We start from the raw sequence: 20,829 nt of genomic DNA on the forward strand, positions 1-20,829 counted from the left end.
TATGCTTCAAAAGACTTGCTTCTGACAATTCGAAACATCAAAATCCTGAAAGGAACTTGAATAAGGTGCACTTTTTCCTACTGCCTCTCTCATTTCACCTTCGGCATACTGCTTAAAGAGAGAGCCAGTCTGCGTTCAAGGTAGGTGGGAAGGAAGAGTCATCACTGCTGTAACTCTTTGTTTTCCACACAGGCTTAATAGATCCCTCCAAAGGAATGATAGATCTGTTATTCCTCTCCCTTAGAAATACATGAGCTAGAGAAACTTTCAGTTACTTTTCCAAACAGTGTGTGTTCAATAAATGATCAAAAACAAATTAAATCCAAGCTGATTTAAATGCAGCAGCTTCTGTTGAACACCTGATAGAAACCCTGGAGATATTCACAGGAATCTGTGGCGCACCATTTCTGAGGAAAATGGACTTCTACAATTCTGAACAACAATGTAGTGCCTATGGCACAGAACAGAAGTACTAACAATACTTTTCTTAGTGTTCAAGTTTACCTTTTTGGAGTAAATTGATTTACTGCAACTGAAATGAAATTCCGCATGTCAATAAAGAAAATGGAGGCAGAGATGCTGAAACTAGCAGGTGCTGGGGGTGCAGCAGCACCCTCTGGCTTGGAGTGGTTCACATCACATACAGGGTTTACAGTTTGGTTCAATGGCTCACAGCACCCCCACTATACAAACCATTCCAGCGCCCGTGAGCGTAGGGTGCTTAAAATATTAAAGGTCCTGGTACTAAAGTCAATTCAGGGAAAAAGTAAATCCAAAAGTGATAGAATGCAGAAGGAATTTGCTTGAATGCAATCTAGTCCCTCTCATGACTCAGGAATGCAAAAAAGAACCACACAAACGTTTCTCTTTCAAGTCCTCCTCCCCTTTCCACCTACTCCCATTTTATACCTGGCTCGCTGATTGACTGGTATTTGTCTGACTTAAGTTAGAAGAAACTTTGAGATAGAAGAAATGCATTAGGGAAGAAGGCCTCTTAGATTTTCTTTTTTTTTAAATAGTGTTAGCCCTAAATAAACTAAACGATACTCACAAAGAAAAATGCATGAGAAGCCTTGTTTCTAGTTTATAGTACCCAATTTGCTGCAGTCATTACTTAGCAAAAATGTACATGGATTTTTAATGACTTTTGCATAAGTATGGTCTACAGATCAGGCATATAGCTGGTTGAATGCAAAACAATACTTGACCACCCTACTAAAGTTCAGCAAGATCCTTGCATAAAAACTAGTGTATGTGCAAACTATTAAACATTATACTCAATTTAGGGAAACTGAGGCTGAGAAGTATGGTGACTTTCTTAAGGTTACATAGGGAGCTGGAATAGAAACGGGAGTAGTTTGAATTCGAATCCTTTGCTCCGGCCACTTAAACTTATCCCATTTTAGGAATTTGTAAACTACAAAGGTTCGGGCCCTATAGATTAGAGAGGAGTAAATTATAATTCCCTACACCGTAATTTATTAGTTGCATGGAGATTTAAGATTCAGATTTCAAAGATGCAAAGCTCAACTAAGTGCCCAAATCCCATTTGGTCCTCTCATAATCTCCCCTTTAGGGCACGTTTCAGTTCTACCCTGATCATTTATCTGCTGGAGTTTATGCATCAGGTAAGAGTGAAATCACAAAGGCATGTGGACATGCGTAGGGAGGCTTCATCAAAGAAATAGGTTTAAAGATAGGGTTTGGAGAAGAAGGGCAATAATATGCAGGCACTACAGTGCCTTAGAGCTAGCATACCATTTAGTGAAAAAACAAGCCTCAAAGCTGCTTGTAATTTAGATATAACCACCACTATTCAATGCCTCAGAGGAGGTATTGCTATTCCATTGCACATTTTAAAACTTTGGTTTTGAATTGGTTCCTTCTTCAGAGTACATTTAAGAATGATATGAAAATGTATTATATTAAGGCCCCGATCCTGAAAAGCCTCATAGACTTTAACAGCACTGTTCAGTGCACACATTTAAATATGTATTTATTAGGGCTGTCGATTAATCGCAGTTAACTCACACAATGAACTCAAAAAATTAATCACGATTAATTGCAGTTTTAATCCCACTGTTAAACAATAGAATATCAATTGAAATTTATTGAATATTTTGGATGGTTTTCTACATTTTCATATATAGTATTCTGTGTTGTAACTGAAATCAAAGTGTATAAATATTTGCACTGTAAAAATGATAAACAAAAAAATAGTATTTTTCAATTCGCCTCATACAAGTACTGTAGGGCACTCTCTTTGTCGTGAAAGTGCAATTTACAAATGTAGATTTTTTTTTGTTACATAACTGCTCTCAAAAACAAAAGAATGTAAAACTTCAGAGCCTACAAGTCCATTCAGTCCTACCTCTTGTTCAGCCAATCACTAAGACAAACAAGTTTGTTTACATTTACAGGAGATAATGCTGTCCTCTTCTTATTTACAATGTCACCTGAAATGAGAAAAGACATTTGCATGGCTTTTTTGTAGCCAGCATTGCAATTTATGTATCAGATATGCTAAACATTTGTATGCCCCTTCATGCTTCAGCCACCATTCCAGAGGACATGTTTCCATGCTGATGATACTCATTAAAAAAAAATGAGTTAATTAATTTTGTGACTGAACTCCTTGGGGGAGAATAGTATGTCCCCTGCTCTGTTTTACCCGCATTCTGCCATATATTTCATTTTATAGCAGTCTCGGATGATGACCCAGCACATGTTGTTCATTTTAAGAACCCTTTTCACTGCAGATTTCACAAAACTCAAAGAAGGTACCAATGTGAGATTTTTAAAGATAGCTACAGCACTCGATCCAAGGTTTAAGAATCTGAAGTGCCTTCCAAAATCTCAGAAGGATGAGGTGTGGCGCATGCTTTCAGAACTCTTAAAAGAGCAACACTCCGATGTGAAAACTACAGAACTTGAACCACCAAAAAGGAAAATCAACCTTTTACTGGTGGCATCTGACTCAGGTGATGAAAATGAACATGTGTCAGTCTGCACTGCTTTGGATGGTTATCGAGCAGAACCTGTCATCAGCATGGATGCATGTCCCCTGCAATGGTGGTTAAAGCATGAAGGGACATATGAAACTTTAGCATATCTGGCACATAAATATCTTGTGACACTGGCTACAAAAGTGCCATGAGAACACCTTTTCTCACTTTCAGGTGACATTGTAAACAAGAAGCAGGCAGCATTATCTCCTGCAAATGTAAACAAACTCATTTGTCTGAGGGATTGGCTGAACAAGAAGGAGGGCTGAATGAACACTGAACGCTCTAAAATTTTACATTGTTTTATTATTGAATGCAGTTATTTTTTGTTCATAATTCTACATTTGTAAGCTCAACTTTCATGATAAAGAGATTGCACTACAGTACTTGTATTAGGTGAACTGAAAAATACTATTTCTTATGGTGTTTTTTTACAGTGCAAGTATTTGTAATCAAAATTAAATATAAAGTGAGCACCGTACACTTTGTATTCTGTGTTGTAATTGAAATCAATATATTCGAAAAATGTTGTAAACATCCAAAAAAATGTAAATAAATGGTGTTCTATTATTGTTTAACAGTGCGATTAATCAAAAAAAAAATTTTAATTGCTTGACAGCCCTAGTATTTATGTCTTTGCAGGACTAGAATCTTCTATTTCAAGTTGAATGCTGGAGCTAGTTGCAATTTTTCCTCAATGAAATTGCTCAAAATTTGGCCTTTTCAAATATGGATTCAAATGTTTTTAACAATTAATTTATGTATTTTACAGTTTTTCAACAAACTTTAAGTGAAATGTTTTTTCTGGCAGCTGTCCCAAAAATATTTCTCCCCCCTCCCCATTTTTTCAAGTTTGGGTTTTTTCCTTTTGTTTCAAAATTGCCTGGTTTGATCCATCAGCTTAGTGAAATTTTCCTCTCCCCACCCCAAAGCTAACAAGTTTGATTTTAGAATGTTTCCCCACTTATCAATCCCTTCCTTCTTCCCCCACTCCCCCTACCAATCATTTAAAAATATTCATTTAAAAATCATTTAAAATATTTATCATCATTTAAAAATATTTATTTGAGCTCATGCTCAAATAAATTGGTTAGTCTCTAAGGTGCCACAAGTCCTCCTTTTCTTTTTGCGAATACAGACTAACACAGCTGCTACTCTGAAACCTGTCAGAATAAACAGTTTCAAATTTGCATAACATCCACAAAATTTAATTTTCATTCTGCAACCAGGTCTAGTAACTATGCCCCATATCAGAATATATAAAACTTGTTTTCACAAAGACAATTATTATTAGTAGTAAATCACAACTATAACAATATACAATTTATTAATTATTATCATTATTATTATTATTAAGCACTGCAATAGTGTCTAGAGGCCAGAGCTCATTAGTGCTTAGCAATGTACAAATACATAACTCATCATCACTAATGAAAATATTGGCCTATAAAATTAGTATCAAATATAACCAATCCATATATAAATTGGTATAGGCATATTTTGAGATCTAAACCTTCAGACTGTCGTAACTGGTAATACTCATAGTAGTAATCATTATTTCTTATGATGGTAGTATCAGCATCTAAGTAGACAATCTACAAATTAAGTACTGGTGTCAGAATCCAACCTAAAGTCAAAATGATGAGCAGTAGATTTTAGCATGTCTAAACTAGTTCTGGGATTAGAGTCTTCACCCTCAATATTTTAAACATTTTTTTAGTACACGCTACATCTAGATGTCCGACACTTTCAGTGTAAATTCAGGATAAAAGCCTCAGATTCCATTAGATTGTATTCATAACACTTTTTATTCATTCTTGACAAATATCTGTAGTAGCAATTGTGTTCTCAAGAGCTTTTAGAGAGAGAAAAAGTGTCAAATACTGTACAAACACAGGCACACGAGCACTCTTGCAGGGAGGGGTTGTCAGCTGTTTTGAAGCTGCAGTTCTCAGCCAGCAGAGCAGAAGGACTTATTTCTCCCGGTCAATTAGTATACTTGTTCCATTGATAGGTAGTCACCAGTAGATGGCCAATGATAATCCCTGGAAAGTGGCTTTTGGAATTCAGACTGCTGGTGTCTGAGGAGGAGCAAAAAGAAAATGAAACTCGTCTACTATCATTTATCCTCTTTTACTCTCAACTCTTCTGCCATGCTTTTCAACGTCAGTCTGGTCTCCTTCACTTGATGTTGTCTTCTTGCTGGAAGAGGTGAAGAAAGGAAGATTAGTGGGCACAAATACTAAGGTGGATGCTACTTCATGCTCCCACCATGCAGGACATCAACAGCTACGGGGAATGGATTGATTGTGACATAAGTACTGATCTTATCTCCTGCTTCCTGACAGAAGGCGCCATTACTGCTGATTGTTTAGACTATTACCAGGTAATATTGGAGAAATGGGAAGAACAAGGAAAAGACTCACAGGTCACAAGAAAGACTGGATTGATTTCCTTTGGCTGCTCATTGGCCTGGCTTTTCTTTTTGTTTTTGCATGCTTGTAGAGAAATACAGCTGCTGCCATGGGACCCAACTCTTCCTCTTGTTTGCACTAAGACTGGTTCTTGCTCACCTGCTCAGAGTCAAACTGATTGCCATGTGTGGGGTCAGGAAGGAGTTTTCCTCCAGGTCAGACTGGAAATGACCTCGGGTTGTCTTTTTTTTTTTTTGCCTTCCTCTGCAGTGTGTGGGCCTGGGTCACTTGCCAGGATTATCTGGTTATATCTCACTTAATCATTTCCCTGCCATTGCAGGGGCCTCAAACACAGGTGCACCTTGGTCCCTCCTATTCTCTGCCTGTGGCACATAATAGTCTAGTCTCCTGTGGGCTGTAATCTCATTTTGGTTGTTGAGTTAGCGTCTGGATGCTGGGTGGTGGCCTGCAATACACAGGAAGTCAGACTAGATCACGGGTCTCAGACACATGGAGTTATTTCCTGTGGCCGCCAAACTCCCCTCACCTGCCGCCTCCCCTCCCCGCCCAGTGCGCTGCGTGCCTGCTCCTCTGCCTACCTCCAGGCACTTCCCACCACCAAACAGCTGTTTGGCAGTGCTTAGGGCTTTCCAGCAGGCAGGGGGGAAGAGCGCTATGGGGAAGAGGCGGGGAAGAGGCGGGGCCGTGCCCAGGATTTGTGGAAGGGGTTGGAATAGGGGCAGGGAGGGGGCGGAATTGGGGTGGGGACTTTGGGGAAGGGTTCGGATGGGGCGGGGCTTCATGGAAGGGGTGGGGCTGGGGCAGAGGGGGGCAGGTGTCAGTGATGTGCCCCTCAGGCCAATGTACTAGTCCTCATGTGGACCGCGTGGTGATTTAAGTTTCAGAGTAACAGCCGTGTTAGTCTGTATTTGCAAAAAGAAAAGGAGTACTTGTGGCACCTTAGAGACTAACCAATTTATTTGAGCATGAGCTTTAAGTTTGAGATTCCCGGGCTAGATGACCTGGTGGTCCCTTCTGGTCTTCAACTCTATGACTCTTCTGCCAAAACTGCACAATTGTTGTGACTTGCATGGTCATTTCCCATTGCAGTCATTGCTCTGTCCATATTGCTTTCAAAAGTTGACACTTATTCGTCCTAGCATGCCTGTGGTCTACCTTAAACATCCCTTGCACTAGGCTTTCCAGACATGCGAAATACAATCTCACCCTCCAGCTGAACAGATGCCCTGTATTTTCTATTGCAGCAAGTAGAATTTGTGGACCTTTTGAAGATAAGGCATTTGTGTGATCTGTGATGCATGCAAAAAAATTGAACTTCCACCAACTTTTATTAATATGATTTTAATGGAGATAATCCAGATACAATATACTTTGTTGCCATTTGACCATTTCCAGATTACAAAACCAAAGGCACATATCTGTGAATCCACGGAGAAAACTTTGACACCCTTGTGTATACACCAGGGAAATTTGGTCTTCCACAGCCATAACCCCAGCTAACAATGCCAGTCAAAAACCATTTTCCATCGCCGTTGCTTCGACATGATAGGGGTCCCCCAGAATCACCCTAAGAAAAGAATATTTTAGTTTAGATATTCTATGGTAAAAAGAGTAATAAAACCTAGGCAAAATTCCACAGTATTTTGGGCAACAACTTGGGCAACAACTCCATGGAGCTCAGTGGAAATTTTGCTTAATGACAGAAAAACTTGGCCCAGTAGGTCTGACTAGGAATAAAAGAAATGAATGCCATTAAATACAAATGGATAAGTCTGATCTGCATTGTATCACCTATTCTACTAACATTTGCTGTCATCTAACATGCACGGGATATGATCTTAGAATTATATAGACTCTTATTTTTTTGTCCAAACTAGGGGTACCTTCACTTGCGATTGAAAAGTATTATCTTTATTAATGGATTTAATGCAATACATTTTAGGATTCAATATCATCCTTGCAACTTAGAACAAAGACCAAATTCCGCCCTCTAATAGATGCACACATCTCATTGTCTTCTAACATACCAGCAGCTGCATGAATGCATCTGAGGAGCAAAGATCAGGCCCTGCACAAATAGTTCAACAATAATATTCCACAAATAGCTTTTTTAACTCCAAAATAAAATATGAAATAACATTTAAGTGGGAACAGGACTGGACCTTTAAGTCAAATACAAATAGAAACAATGTGGAACTCATGAGTGAGAGATAGCCAAGCATATTTGTTTTAAGTCGTGTTTCTTCCTTTCTATGACACTATACAGTTTAAACAGGCTTCAGAATGAAGAAAATATGTATGGAAAAATAATAAAGGCATTTGAAAATAGGGGAGTATGATAAAGAAATCTGCTCTGAACGATACTAACCCTTATAAAAACACAAGGCAACTACAATGCTATAAAAGACAACCTAGTAGCAGTATTCTCTATCACTAGGGTACTCTGGTAACAGTACTATTTGCAAAATTTCATAGAAATAGATGATCCATGGTATAGTTCCTCCACATTCATGATACAAATCTAAAGTCGACATGATGATTCAAGTCTACTCTACTTTGAGATTTTACCCCACATCTGGCAATTGGGAGCCAATCAACAAAGCTCCATCAGGGTGGTTACTAGAACTGGTCAAAAATTGCAAGAGAGAAAAGCTGATTTGAAAGCTGGAGTAAGCTTTCAGAGACATGTTCTGATTTCATCCAATATTTTGAAGGAAACAATTTAAATGTTGTGTTTCAACTTCACTGTTTTGAATTTTATCTTATACAATACACTAATAAAATAGAAGTCAAAATCAAAGATTTTGATCAGGTCATTTCAATGTTACCAAAACAAAAGTTCAGAAATTTCAATGTTTTTGTCCCAATTTGGAAATTCCAGGTTTTGACTAGCTCTAAGAATCACAAAAATCAGCCAGTGGTGCTTACTCCAGCTTTCAATGGGACAAGGCATCAATGCTGCAAATTGTGGCTTTCCTTGACTATGTATGACACCCACTCACATAGCTGTAGTAGTGTTAACTCCTGATTGGTGGATTGGGGCAAATTCCTTATGTAGGCAAGGCCTTAGATACTTATTTTTTCAGTATCACTTTCCAACACTAGCAAAAGGACAGGACAGGTTTATAGGTCAATCCCACTTCCATCCTGGCCAGGACAGGATTTAAAAACACTCAGATTCTGGCCCTCAAGTTTTAAAAGAGCAGATATACTCATCTTAGTGACTGAGCAAAGTGATTGTACAAATGACATTACAGAATTCCATGTTTATTGTCTTTCAGTGACTCCACATCAAGTATGCCATTCACTTGTGAAATTATGCTTGCTTGCTTTCTTGCACTTCAGCTGTCAACCTTGTAATCCCAACCTGGCATCCAAGAGTCAGGCTAGGTTCAGGCTTTCTTTTAAGTCTTCATCTGTTTGAAGGCAGTATTTATCCTGAGACCTTGTGATCCTGACTTGCATTTCTGTGACCCATTGGCCCTGTAACTGAAACTTAGCAAACAGTGCTATTGATGCACACAAAGAAGTAAGTCTCAGCTTCTTCTTTGCTGTGTTGGTTTTGTAGTACTAACCAGAGTAATAATATTTCCTTTCCCACCACTGCCAACACATTTAATGCTAGTGAAGTCAGCAAGCACACAGATGGCAGATTTACTGATAAAAGGGTCTTTTGCACAGCTGTTTTTCAGAGCAGAACTATACATACATCAAGACAGTTAGCCAATAGTTCTTTACCACTTATAAAACTACAATGAAAGATCAAAGAGAATGATTTAATTTGAGCTGTATTTAAAAAACCTACTTTGCAGCCATCTTTTGTCCCAGACATCATCCCCGCACATAGCATCCGGGCTGTGATAATCCCATATGTGGAATGACACAATGTTTGGTCAACAATTTCTACCTCAGCTTTCTGCAGAATTGCTGAACCCTGGTCATCTGGAAAACACATTGAAAGAAAGCCAACCTGATTTAACAGACTTCAAAAATACTGCTCATGTATTTGACAGTTAGTGTGTTAGCTTCTGGAGACTCCCTCCCAACAGTTTAACTCCTGTTGCTCCAGATCCAGGCAATTATCTCAATACAACCCATGAAGATAATGTATTGTTCAATACAAATGTAAGTTCAATACAACTTGTGTTAAACAATTAACTTCCTTTCTTTTAAAACTTACATCTCATTGTCTTCTAACGTACCAGCAGCTGCATGAATGCATCTGAGGAGCAAAGATCAGGCCCTACACAAATAGTTCAACAATAATATTCCACAACACCTAACACCATACAAAGATTAGTTCCATGCAAGTTTAATCCAAACTACATAAACACATGAGATTTTTAGTTCTACCTGGTTCTACAGAAACTCTAGCCAGTTGAATTCTCCAATCAGGATGTCAAGTTACCATCAGAACGAACAGTCGTAGTGTCTGGAGTTAACCTCCCTAAGACACTTCTAGAAGCTTACCCCCTTCAGACAGGAAGAACAGAACACACGCACTACAGGGCAGTAGGAAATAAGGAATCCTGCCCCGTCCTTCCATTTGAGTGTAGTCTTGTTTTATGCAGCAAAGAGTGAAGACTAACCAGCCACAAGTCAAATTCAACCTTGGAGTGAGCCAGTACAACTTCACTTGAGTCAACGGAGATGCATTTGCTTACAACGGAACTCAGTTTGGACCTATCAGTGAACGAAAGTAAAGAGCTCACCTGCTTCTTGCCTTTGACCCCAGCCTGTTATCCAGCACTTCTCGCCACTGTGTGTTTTATGTGAAAGTGGAGGTATGCAGATCGGTTGAATGACGTGTTTCATTGTGTCAGGCCATGGCAGGCTTAGCTGTAGCAGTGCAACATCATAGTCATAGTTTCTGCTGTTATAGTATTCGTGAACAATGATTCTTCTCACTGCAGACACAAACTTGGCGTTCCCTTGCGTGCGCATGCCTAAGTGCGCAGTCCAAGCTCGAGGATCGGATAGCCTGATTGACAATGGATTAATGTACAATCAATCTTCAAGGCAAATTCTTGGAAACATCTTCATGACACAATGCCCAGGAAAACCCTGGTGTTGAATTATAAAATGCAATTTTTAAACCCAAAAGAAGAAAACCAAAACCACAAAATATGGAACTAACAGAATACGTGCTGGTATCACGTTTTACCCAAAATGCTTTTACTGCAGCTTCCTATTCCCTTTTTAAGCTTCCTTGTTGTCTTAGCTACATAGTAATTCTTTGGGACGAGGACCTTGTCCTCACACCTCCCTGTAAAGGCGTCTAACTTGCTATTAGCAGCACACTGTTAGTAATACCACCTTGTAGATACCTGCATCGAAGGCCTTTTCTACACTGGTGGCAGCATATAGGGTATGTGTAGTTACACGCCACAGTGAAAAGCAGGCTGTGTCCACACTGTGGTGTGTAGGTAGCTACATGTGGCTCTGACAGTGGGAATGCAGCAAGACACTAGTCTGCTAAAGTTCGCATGGTAGACATGAGAGGCCCTGCTTGGGCATGTAGAAAGGTGCGTAGGGTATATACTGTAAGGTTCTGGCATGTCTTTACCTGCCGAAGCAGATCCTCACTGGCTACACTGTTATTTATACTCATGCTGTGAGGGAATACAGTGTACGTACTCAACATGCCACCAAAACTTAATTTAGACTATGTGAAATGAAAGGTAAATTTAAAAACTGGACTCCTCGACATCATTAGGATTTCTGTACATGTGAAGTGCAGGGGAATTATTTTTGTAAGATGATACTGGTTAAACCCCCTCATTATTTAATTCATAGTATTAAATGAACTGAAATCAAGTGACAGTGTTCAGTTAAGTCACCCTGTGCCATATCTACCAGAAACCACCACATTCAGAGGTACTGAAAATGCTTCAGGTCCATTAAGTGGATGTCACTGTTTACCTGTTTCCTTGAAAACAATGAGCCGCAGACAGAAGCCATTCCCTAGAGATCACCGATGCCCCACAATAAGCAACTCCAACAAAATGGAGGCTGACTTGCCAGGGCCATTCACCTTCCTGTGCATCAGAGCCTCCTATGATTCGATGGTAGATATCACTGATTTTACTACTGCCGCAGCCTTTAAAAGAAGATTGATAAGTTTATTATTTCTATGACACTAACACCCATCATGTGCGAGGATGCTTCCCAAATGGAGGAAGAAAGAATCCTTCTTCCCACCATCAACTTCAACAAAGGCATTTTGAAATGCATTTCACTGAAAGGCCCTGAACCAAAAACCCTGGAGACAGGGGGTCCTAGATTTATCTTACCTATTCTTGGAAAGAAAAGATGGTCTTGTGGTTACTGCACCGGACTGGGGAGTTCTGGGTTCTCCTCCTAGCTTTGCCACAGACTTCCGGAGCAATTGTGAGCCAGTCACTCACTCTCTGTGCCTCAATTCACCATCTGCAAAGCAGAGATAACCCTTCCCTACCTCGCAGAGATGTTGGGAGAATAAATTTACTGTGGGTGGGTTTCAATATATAAACTAGATACAGGGGGGTGGGGGGGAGACCAGATACCAGATACTTTTGGAGGAGCTACACAGCATTACTGAACTACTCTACTTGTTGCTGCCCTTCTCTTGAAACTGTGAAGAAAGCGGCAGTTGAGTGGGAGGTTTATGACTTGGATTCCTGTCCACTCAGGAATGGATTGGAGCCAAAAAAGTTTATTTCACACAGACTACACTTGCAGTGGTCAATAACTTGGCGTAGAAATCACTGTTGCCGGCTCCTGTAAACTTACGAATACAACAATTTTGGCCCCTGCTACTGGCAGTCTCACAATGACATGAAAAGCTCCACACATCATGTGACTTAGGACACAAGGGAGAAAGATTTCCCCCTTCCCGCCCTATCCCGCAAAGCCCTGTTACCTAGAAGACGATGCACTAAACTACAAATCTATATACCATGAGCTCTTATCCCAGCTCTCCACTGATGACTGTTTATGTTTCTAGGCATTTCACCACCTCTCTTATGAGCCACTCTTTTTAGGAGTTTCATACCCTTCAGGGGTTAACTATCACTCACTCATCCCACAGATGAGGTAATTAAGAGCTTGCACAAGGTCACTTCAGAAAGACTGGGGACTAGAACACAAGTCTCCATTGTAAGAGAGCTTAGTCTCACCCATTTTGCCACAGGGCATTCAGAAGGAAAATGGCAAATTAGGTGCTTCAATTAGCTACATGAACCATATGGCTCTGTCTCACTCACTAGCAGTTGGATCACTCAGACCTTTATGACACTGCCACTACTTCCATGCTAAGAGTTCTGCGGGGGGGGGGGGGGGTATGCTCAAGTGCTAGAGGCTCATGCTTTTAGATCCATCAGTCCTTGGTTCAGCCCCCAAGAGTGACTCAAACAGGAGTCTTGTTACATGTCTCCCTCTATAGACTGGTTTACAGCAAAGATAACAGCATGCCTTCCCTCTCACCAATTATTCCTATAACTGGAAGAGGTCTGTGGGAAGGATCTGAAGGTTGTGCACTTATGGTGTATGCAGGGGTAAAAAAACATATTTCTGTATCCAAGTTAACATAAGGAGCCCAGGATGTTTTATGTAGCAGAACACTGGATTTAGAAATGAATTTGTTGTATTAACATTTGTTTTCTTGTTGTCCTTTCATAGCCTGCATTTTCAGTGTGTGTGTTTTGGTTAATGGGAGCCATCACTTTAAGAACGGGATATGGCCAATAGAGTATTTGAGACACAGCAATGCGTGGAACATTCTGCCTGAAGTCCCCCGAGAGGAGTGGAGGACCGTACCTGCCTCCAGAAAGATCAGACCTGAGTTAGCATACTTACCCTTTCCACAAAGCAATGCCTCCTTTTCAAAGGTTGTTTGGTGGGCAGCCCTATACAAAAGGATCTTGGCTAGTCCCATTCCCAGCTCCCGTATCACAAACTCATTGCCATGCTTTGCATGAGAAGGTAAGCTCTTCAGGTGAGAGATGCTTTTGTGTTTGGACACTGCGTAACAATGAGGTTCTGACCTTATTTGAGTCCCCTGGCTAGAACTTATTTAAAAAGGGGACAAAAAATAGTCTCAGTATAAATTAGCAGGAGCTGGCAACATTAATTTGGCACGTGCACTGGGGTGGGCAAGTGAAGTTCAAAAGTCAGATGACAGACAAACACCATGATTTAAATGTTAAGTGTCGTGATTTTTTGGTGTCCAGCTTATGTTTTGGGATTGGCAATACTGGGATGTGTATGTGAGCAACTTGCTGGTATAAAGAGATACGAATATTCTCTGACTTATATTTGTAGCTAACAGATTGGAAAACAAACCAAGATTCTACCTTCTCATCATGCCAACGTAAGATTTTTATTATTATTGATTACATGTATTGCAGTAGCACCTCGGATCCCAATCACAGAACCGTTGTAGGCACAGTCCTAACCTAACATGGAACATTCCCTGCCAAAAGGCGTGAGCCTACACTAAGTAATGGAAGAATAATACAATAAATGAAATAAACAGATGCCACTGAGATAGCACAGATCTTCATTATAGAGCATCTCTTTTTTCATGCTTTGATCTGCATTAAAATAATTCATGTTGCCATTTAAGTTCCAAATGGTGCCAATAACACTTGACCTTGAAAGAGGCAGGTTACACTTCTCAGAGCGATTTGTCTAAGACCACCTGCAAATTCAGGCAGATATTATTGCATTGGTTTAATCACTATGTTCCATGCTATACTTTTTCCCGTGCACAGAGGACTAGTATCCTGTGATGTCAGCCATGCACCTTTCATTAGCACACAGCTCATAGTAAAAAAGTTAGATTTTATGTAACTTTTCAAGATAACTGTTTATCCTTGGCAGCTCTCCCTTCTCCCTCCAAATTTACCATGATCCTCAGAAAATTCAAATCACCGATGGTTTGCTGAGGCATCCATCCTCTTAATAGGATTTTATCATCATGTAATGGGAACAATATCTTCTAAATTAAGTGACTGAGGAAGCTGGTGCATCAGTTAAAAAACTCTCTGCAGTGTTGGCAAATTTTTAACTTGAATAGATCTGATTCTTTGACTGACTACCCAACTTCACTCTGCAACTCACCCTGCTCTCTAGCTCCCCAGACAAGAATCTATTTTAAACCTGAAGATTAAAACCACACACACAAGTTTGAGTTAAGGCTCCTCACAATACAAACACTAAAAAATGATGGAAGTTCCGTAACAACACAAATGAAACCTAATATCACTTGATTTCCAAACTTCAACTTATTAACAATGTTCTTAACACGTTCTGAACATACTTACCACTGAGTAGAAAGTGTATGTACTTTAAATAGGAAAAAATGTAATTTAAATATAAAAAGCTAAAATTTGAAGATTAATAATTGAGAGAGCCTCTTACTGCAGTTGCTTTCATCACTTCCATCAAGACAGTCTGCTGTTCCATCACACTTTGCATTTTGCTTTCTAATGCAAATATTATCTCTGCACTTGAAAGTTTGGTTGGTGCAAGGAATACCTGAAACAGGAAACAAAAAGGAACCATATGCTTCTGGAATGTCAATCCAGCAACGTGGACTAAGAAATGGTCTCCACTAGTTGGCCAAACCCCCACTACAAAAACCCCTTGTCAAGGTTCCTCCCCCACTCTGAACTCTAGGGTACAGATGTGGGGACCTGCATGTAAACCTCCTAAGCTTACTTTTACCAGCTTAGGTTAAAACTTCCCCAACGTACAAATTAATTTTATCCTTTGTCCTTGGAATATCCACTGCCACCACCAAACTCTAACTGGGTTTACTGGGAAACGTAGTTTGGACACGTCTTTCCCCCCAAAATCCTCCCAACCCTTGCACCCCACTTCCTGGGAAAGGTTTGGTAAAAATCCTCACCAATTTGCATAGGTGACCACAGACCCAAACCCTTGGATCTGAGAACAATGAAAAAGCATTCAGTTTTCTTACAAGAAGACTTTTAATAGAAATAGAAGTAAACAGAAGTAAAGAAATCACCTCTGTAAAATCAGGATGGTAGATACCTTACAGGGTAATTAGATTCAAAACATAGAGAATCCCTCTAGGCAAAACCTTAAGTTACAAAAAAGACACACAGACAGAAATAGTCATTCTATTCAGCACAGTTCTTTTCTCAGCCATTTAAAGAAATCATAATCTAATGCATACCTAGCTAGATTACTTACTAAAAGTTCTAAGACTCCATTCCTGTTCTATCCCCGGCAAAAGCAGCGTACCGACAGACACAGACCCTTTGTTTCTCTCCCTCCTCCCAGCTTTTGAAAGTATCTTGTCTCCTCATTGGTCATTTTGGTCAGGTGCCAGCGAGGTTACCTTTAGCTTCTTAACCCTTTACAGGTGAGAGGAGCTTTCCCCTGGCCAGGAGGGATTTCAAAGGGGTTTACCCTTCCCTTTATATTTATGACCCCTATTAGATATTCAGCTTATACTGGCAAAAACTGAACAGAGTAAGCTATACCAGCAAAAGAAAATTTTCCTCATATAAGCAGCATCTCCAATAAGGCTTTTGGTGACATAGCTATGCTGGGAGGTGTGATTCTTTTTCATGCTCCTAACCAGCAAAGTTATGCTGTAAAAATTTAAGTGTAGGCAAGGCCTAAGTGTAGACTGGAAAACAATGAAAGTCATTAGCAAAGACGTCAACGCTTTTATTACAACAGCATAAGTTAACCATAGCAACTCAATGAGGGAAGCTTTAATAATCATATTTTAGGTAAGGTGTATTCCAACCTCTGAGTCCTTCATATCTTTTTCTATTCCTTCTTGGGTCACATTAAATAAATGAAACACTAATTTCTTGCCAACTCAGAAATATCCTATGAAATTTCACATGGCTAGAATAAAAGTTAAATAGGAGTAAAACATGGCTAGCCTGAAAAAAATATTTTTGTTGAATTTCCCCAATTTTGGTCTTTTGGTGTCTTGCTGATCTGAGAAATATCTGTGCTTGAAACAAAACTATGCTGACTCCTAATAAGACTTACCTCTTACATAGCTCTTTACAGGCACTGAATCCTAAGAGCAGCCTCAGAGGTTTGTTGGGCTTTTTTACAAGCATCTCAGGAAGCTAAGCATCATTTCATGCCTACACAAAAACAATTGTCTAAAGATTTTCATGTTAGAGCTTGTCTATGCCCTTTAGAGTAACTCATTTGGGCCAGATATTCCAACTAGAGTTGGGTAAGTGATGGAGAGGAAACATACATGACCAAAAAGTAACCATACTTTTGGTGCAGTTCTGCTCATCTCTGCCATCCTCACAGTCATGTATTCCATTGCAGGCAAGTGAAGTATACTGCATCAAGAAGCTGGCATTACAGTTCTCTTTGGGCACAGCTGGAGTAGGAAGAAAGCAAGAGATCAGCAACGCAAATATCATGGTTAAGTCTGGAGGTCTGTGTAGAGTTTTATTAATACCAACGCTGCCACCATCTAAAAGATTTATACATCTTCCTCTATCACCAGGTGCTTTACACAGGTAAGAATTATTACTGTCTTATGCATGAGGAAACCAAAGAGAAGAACACTAAGTAAATCACCCAAGGTCACAAAACTAGTCAGTGGCAGATTCAGAAATTAAACCCACATCGGTTGTAATTATTGAGCCTACAAATTTATCCTAATTGTGATGTCAGCTGTAAAAATTGAGTGTAAGTTCATAAGATTTCACAATAACCTGTAACAACAAATGATGATACGCAAAGATACAAAAGGGAAACAAAGACTGAATTAGTCCAACTAAAAAGGCCTACTGATATAACTCCAGGACTGTGCTATGATCATGCCTGGTAAACAAGGAAAGTGTGGAACAGGATATTAGGGAACCAATATTGGTGTGTTGGAAACTAAGCCTAGTTGGTGGCCAAAACAACGAGAGGACGGGCTATTCCATCCATTGCTGCTTTGGGGCTCCTTAAAGAAGGAGACTTGGAGAGAAGTCATCATGGTTGCCACCCCACCATCTCCTGGGACACTGGAACTTCATCATCCTAATCTGAACAATGTCCTGACCAGACTGGGCCAGAGAGAGGAACCCAAATAACATCGCCACCTCCCCTGGCTCCAGCTGAATCCCAACCACCACCTGGGATGAAACGGGATTGGATTTTAACAAGAACAAACAGCTCCAGCCAATCACAACTAATTTCTTCTCTTTCCCCACAAAGGACAAATATTAACATCTTTAATACCACCTAAGAGACTGTCAAATAAGGGCATTTTCCTTCTGAAACCTCTCTCTAGCTAGAGAAAAAGGGAACAAGCAATATTATTAAAATTAAAGTCTTAATACTTTACATTTCAAATGCTTTAACTATTTTTCCTTCTTTTCTTTCTCTTTAATAAAAAAGTTTAAAGTGTTTACCATGGTACTAAGCAGGCTGAGGTCTCGATATACCAAACCCCAACCCTTATTTAACACTGTTTAAAGCTGCACGGTTTCAGGATCATGGTAACAACTTCAACTCTTTGGGCCTGTATATTCCATCTCAATTAACACACTACACCCTATTGATTTTAACTGTAACTGGTTATTTCCAATCTGATGTTCAGCCATCCCTTCCATTATAGTTTTCAGATAATGCATCCTTAATGACTGAAGGCTAGTGCACTAACCCACTATATAGCCTGTCCCCAACAGCACCCATTAATGTGCATTTCGAATAAAGTCGCATTGCTAAGATGAAGAGGATGAGGAAGTGGGTGGGACATAGAATGTTTTTGTTTTCCAGAGGAAAACAAACATGACTTCTTTCAGTTATTTTTGGATAACTGATTGACCTATATCCCCTTGCTCTTTAATATCACCATCGTGGCTATGGCAAATAAACAAGGCTCAAAAATTTTTCACAATTGTTTAAGCAACCAAATCTGAATTAATCTCAGGCCTGCAAAAACAGGCTGGAAATCTCAAGTTTTCTAGTACTATCTTCTTTAAATTCCAACAGAAAAAATGCTAACACATACTTTGGGTTTCCGTTTGCAAATAATAAGCAAATACTAACCACAAAAGAGTTCATCGCTTTCATCAAAGCAGTCATTTACCCCATCACAGCGCTGAGCCTGCTCAATGCATAAACCGGTGGAACATTTGAAGTACTCGGCTGGACATGCTGAAGGCAAAATGCATAATCTATCAATTCTCTGCTTCCAAATATTTGTAATTCACAACAGGAAAGTAACGCGATTAAAATATTGTAAGAAAACAAAGTAAAATAGCTCATCTTAACTAATTAGCCTCTCACAGTTTGTATGGTAACTTTTGTTAGTTTCTAAGGTGCCACAGGTACTCCTGTTCTTTTTGCGGATACAGGCTAACACGGCTTCTACTCTGAAACCTGTTAAAAAATATTGTTAGCTGTGTTATTACTGCCCCCTTAACTTACTGGAAAGCATTTAATGTTAGCCATACTCTTGCACCCTACTCTTCACTTAACTTTCACCATAGAAACAAGAATGGCCTGGTTCTTTTTTTAATATTCAGATTCCTTTCTGATGTCCATTTCTGTTTATGCATGTCAAATGCAAATGTCACTGCAGTATGGACCAGTCCAGTTCCAGTGTAGAAGATGGGCATAAGAAAGTTTAGAGTATAAGATTTATACACACAGTCCCCCTCAATTAAACAGATCTCAGTTGGGATTTTTTCCTACTATAGCCTCATGTATTTCCCCCTCCCTCACATACATCTTTTCTGTGTTACGCTGCCCAATAAAGATTCCCTGTGGTTTTACACCAACTACCTACAACTTCTGCTGTTCATAGCTGGTTCTTTAGTTATGATTGCTGCATGGTAGAGTACGCAAACCCATAGAAAAAACTGTATGGTCAGAGTTTGTTAATTGGTGAACTGTTTAATTGAGGGAGCTCTCTGGAGCAGCAACAACAAAGACAGGCATTAACAATGGCTTTGGTGTGTGTGTGTGGGGGTGACAGAATGGCAAATTTAGCTGACATTTTAGAACACTGTGAACCAGTTGATAAATCTCAGGGTAGGTCATTGACTTATTTTAGGTTTAAACTCTTTTACTTAAGGTTAATGAAGAAAACAGGATTTACTTGGAATATTTATTCTCAAGTTAATTCAGTTTCTCGGGAAATCCATTTGTCATGAATCTTAATAAAACTAAACTTGTGGTAAATATTTTAATTCAAAAAGGGATTTTATAAACATGCATGGCAAAAAACTGAAATCCATTTTACGTTGGCTGATGTTGTAGCTCCCATATTCCACCAGAAGCGGCTGCTCTGAAAGCTTGGAACTACACTGAAGCTCAACGTTCACTACAGAGCTTGCGACACGGAAAACTGTTTGGTGATCAATGTAGTAGCCACAGTACCTAAAAGTGAGTGATGATAACATTAGTTAAAAAGCCGCTTTTGCACTAAAGTGCTTCACATATTATTTAAGTATAACATCGCCAAAGTGCAGCCACCTAGTACACAGTATAGCTGCCTAACAGATTTCAGCCTAGGAGACAAGGGAAAATGAGAAATGTGATGTTATCCCTCACAGAGCAGATGAGACTGTTTTCTTTTTGGAGGGGATGGGGGAGAAGAGGTCTCATCTGAAAGACACATGCACAGTAAGCTACATAGCTCAATGTACTTCTCACTGAACTACAGAGGGGGAAATCGAACCTACTGCACTATTGCCAACCTCAAGCATTCAAAAAAAAAATAATCATGGGACTGACTTAAAAATTGAGAGACTTTATTTAAACACCACATTCAGGATTTTTGCCTTGTAGGTTCTGAGCCCTGAGGCTCTCACTGCATGCCTTCAAGCTGTTCCCTGCAGGAGTGAGGGAGAAACTTAACTTTCTTTAATGAATACTGAGATTTTGCATGTAGCCTCTTGACTCCAGGAGCTTGGGCTTGAACATATACACCAAAAATCCCAAGACTTGTGATAAAATCATGAGAGTTGGCAACACTATTACTGGGATTTGAACCTAAGATTTCAGTAAGCCTGTGATTTTAGATAAGGTATGGTGATTGGTTGTGCAGCCAAAGTGCTCGGGCACCATCGGGGGGGGCGGGAGGGGGAGGGAAATCATCATAAACCATCTACACAAAGTTCCCATCACTGCAGGAACAGGCTTTAATGGATAAAGTGAACTAAAAATGTTAACACTCCAGATTTAAGGTAGAAATGAGGAAACTATGGCAACAGTGTTAAACTGCTGACCGGTACATGGAAGTGTTCATCTTCATTGGAACATAACTCTTAACATGGAATACAGTGCTCTACTGCATTCGTTGCTATGTCCAGAAGCACCGGCACCTGGCAATTAGGTTTTTAAGTTCCAGAAATATTTTTTTTTCTTATTGAAACTGTGCTGGGGGAAAAGGA

General features: G+C 39.7%; 1 protein-coding gene across 1 annotated transcript in view; it reads right to left on the minus strand.

Moving 5' to 3' along the window:
• Positions 1 to 6,801: 6,801 nt before the first annotated feature.
• TMPRSS7 (transmembrane serine protease 7) overlaps positions 6,802 to 20,829 on the minus strand; it is a gene marked incomplete at its 5' end in the record, with an annotated part of 48,980 nt that continues 34,952 nt past the window's right edge. Inside the window, 8 exons of the mRNA XM_084617474.1 lie at positions 6,802 to 7,007; positions 9,246 to 9,382; positions 10,153 to 10,421; positions 11,363 to 11,540; positions 14,843 to 14,959; positions 16,701 to 16,811; positions 18,479 to 18,586; positions 19,677 to 19,813. Of these exons, the coding sequence (XP_084473600.1) occupies positions 6,837 to 7,007; positions 9,246 to 9,382; positions 10,153 to 10,421; positions 11,363 to 11,540; positions 14,843 to 14,959; positions 16,701 to 16,811; positions 18,479 to 18,586; positions 19,677 to 19,813 (1,228 nt within the window). The 3' untranslated portion in view covers positions 6,802 to 6,836. The remainder of the gene's footprint in view (positions 7,008 to 9,245; positions 9,383 to 10,152; positions 10,422 to 11,362; positions 11,541 to 14,842; positions 14,960 to 16,700; positions 16,812 to 18,478; positions 18,587 to 19,676; positions 19,814 to 20,829) is intronic.

Source organism: Lepidochelys olivacea, assembly GCF_965140295.1.
Source record: "Lepidochelys olivacea isolate rLepOli2 genome assembly, chromosome: 1".
Lineage (NCBI taxonomy): Eukaryota > Metazoa > Chordata > Testudines > Cheloniidae > Lepidochelys > Lepidochelys olivacea.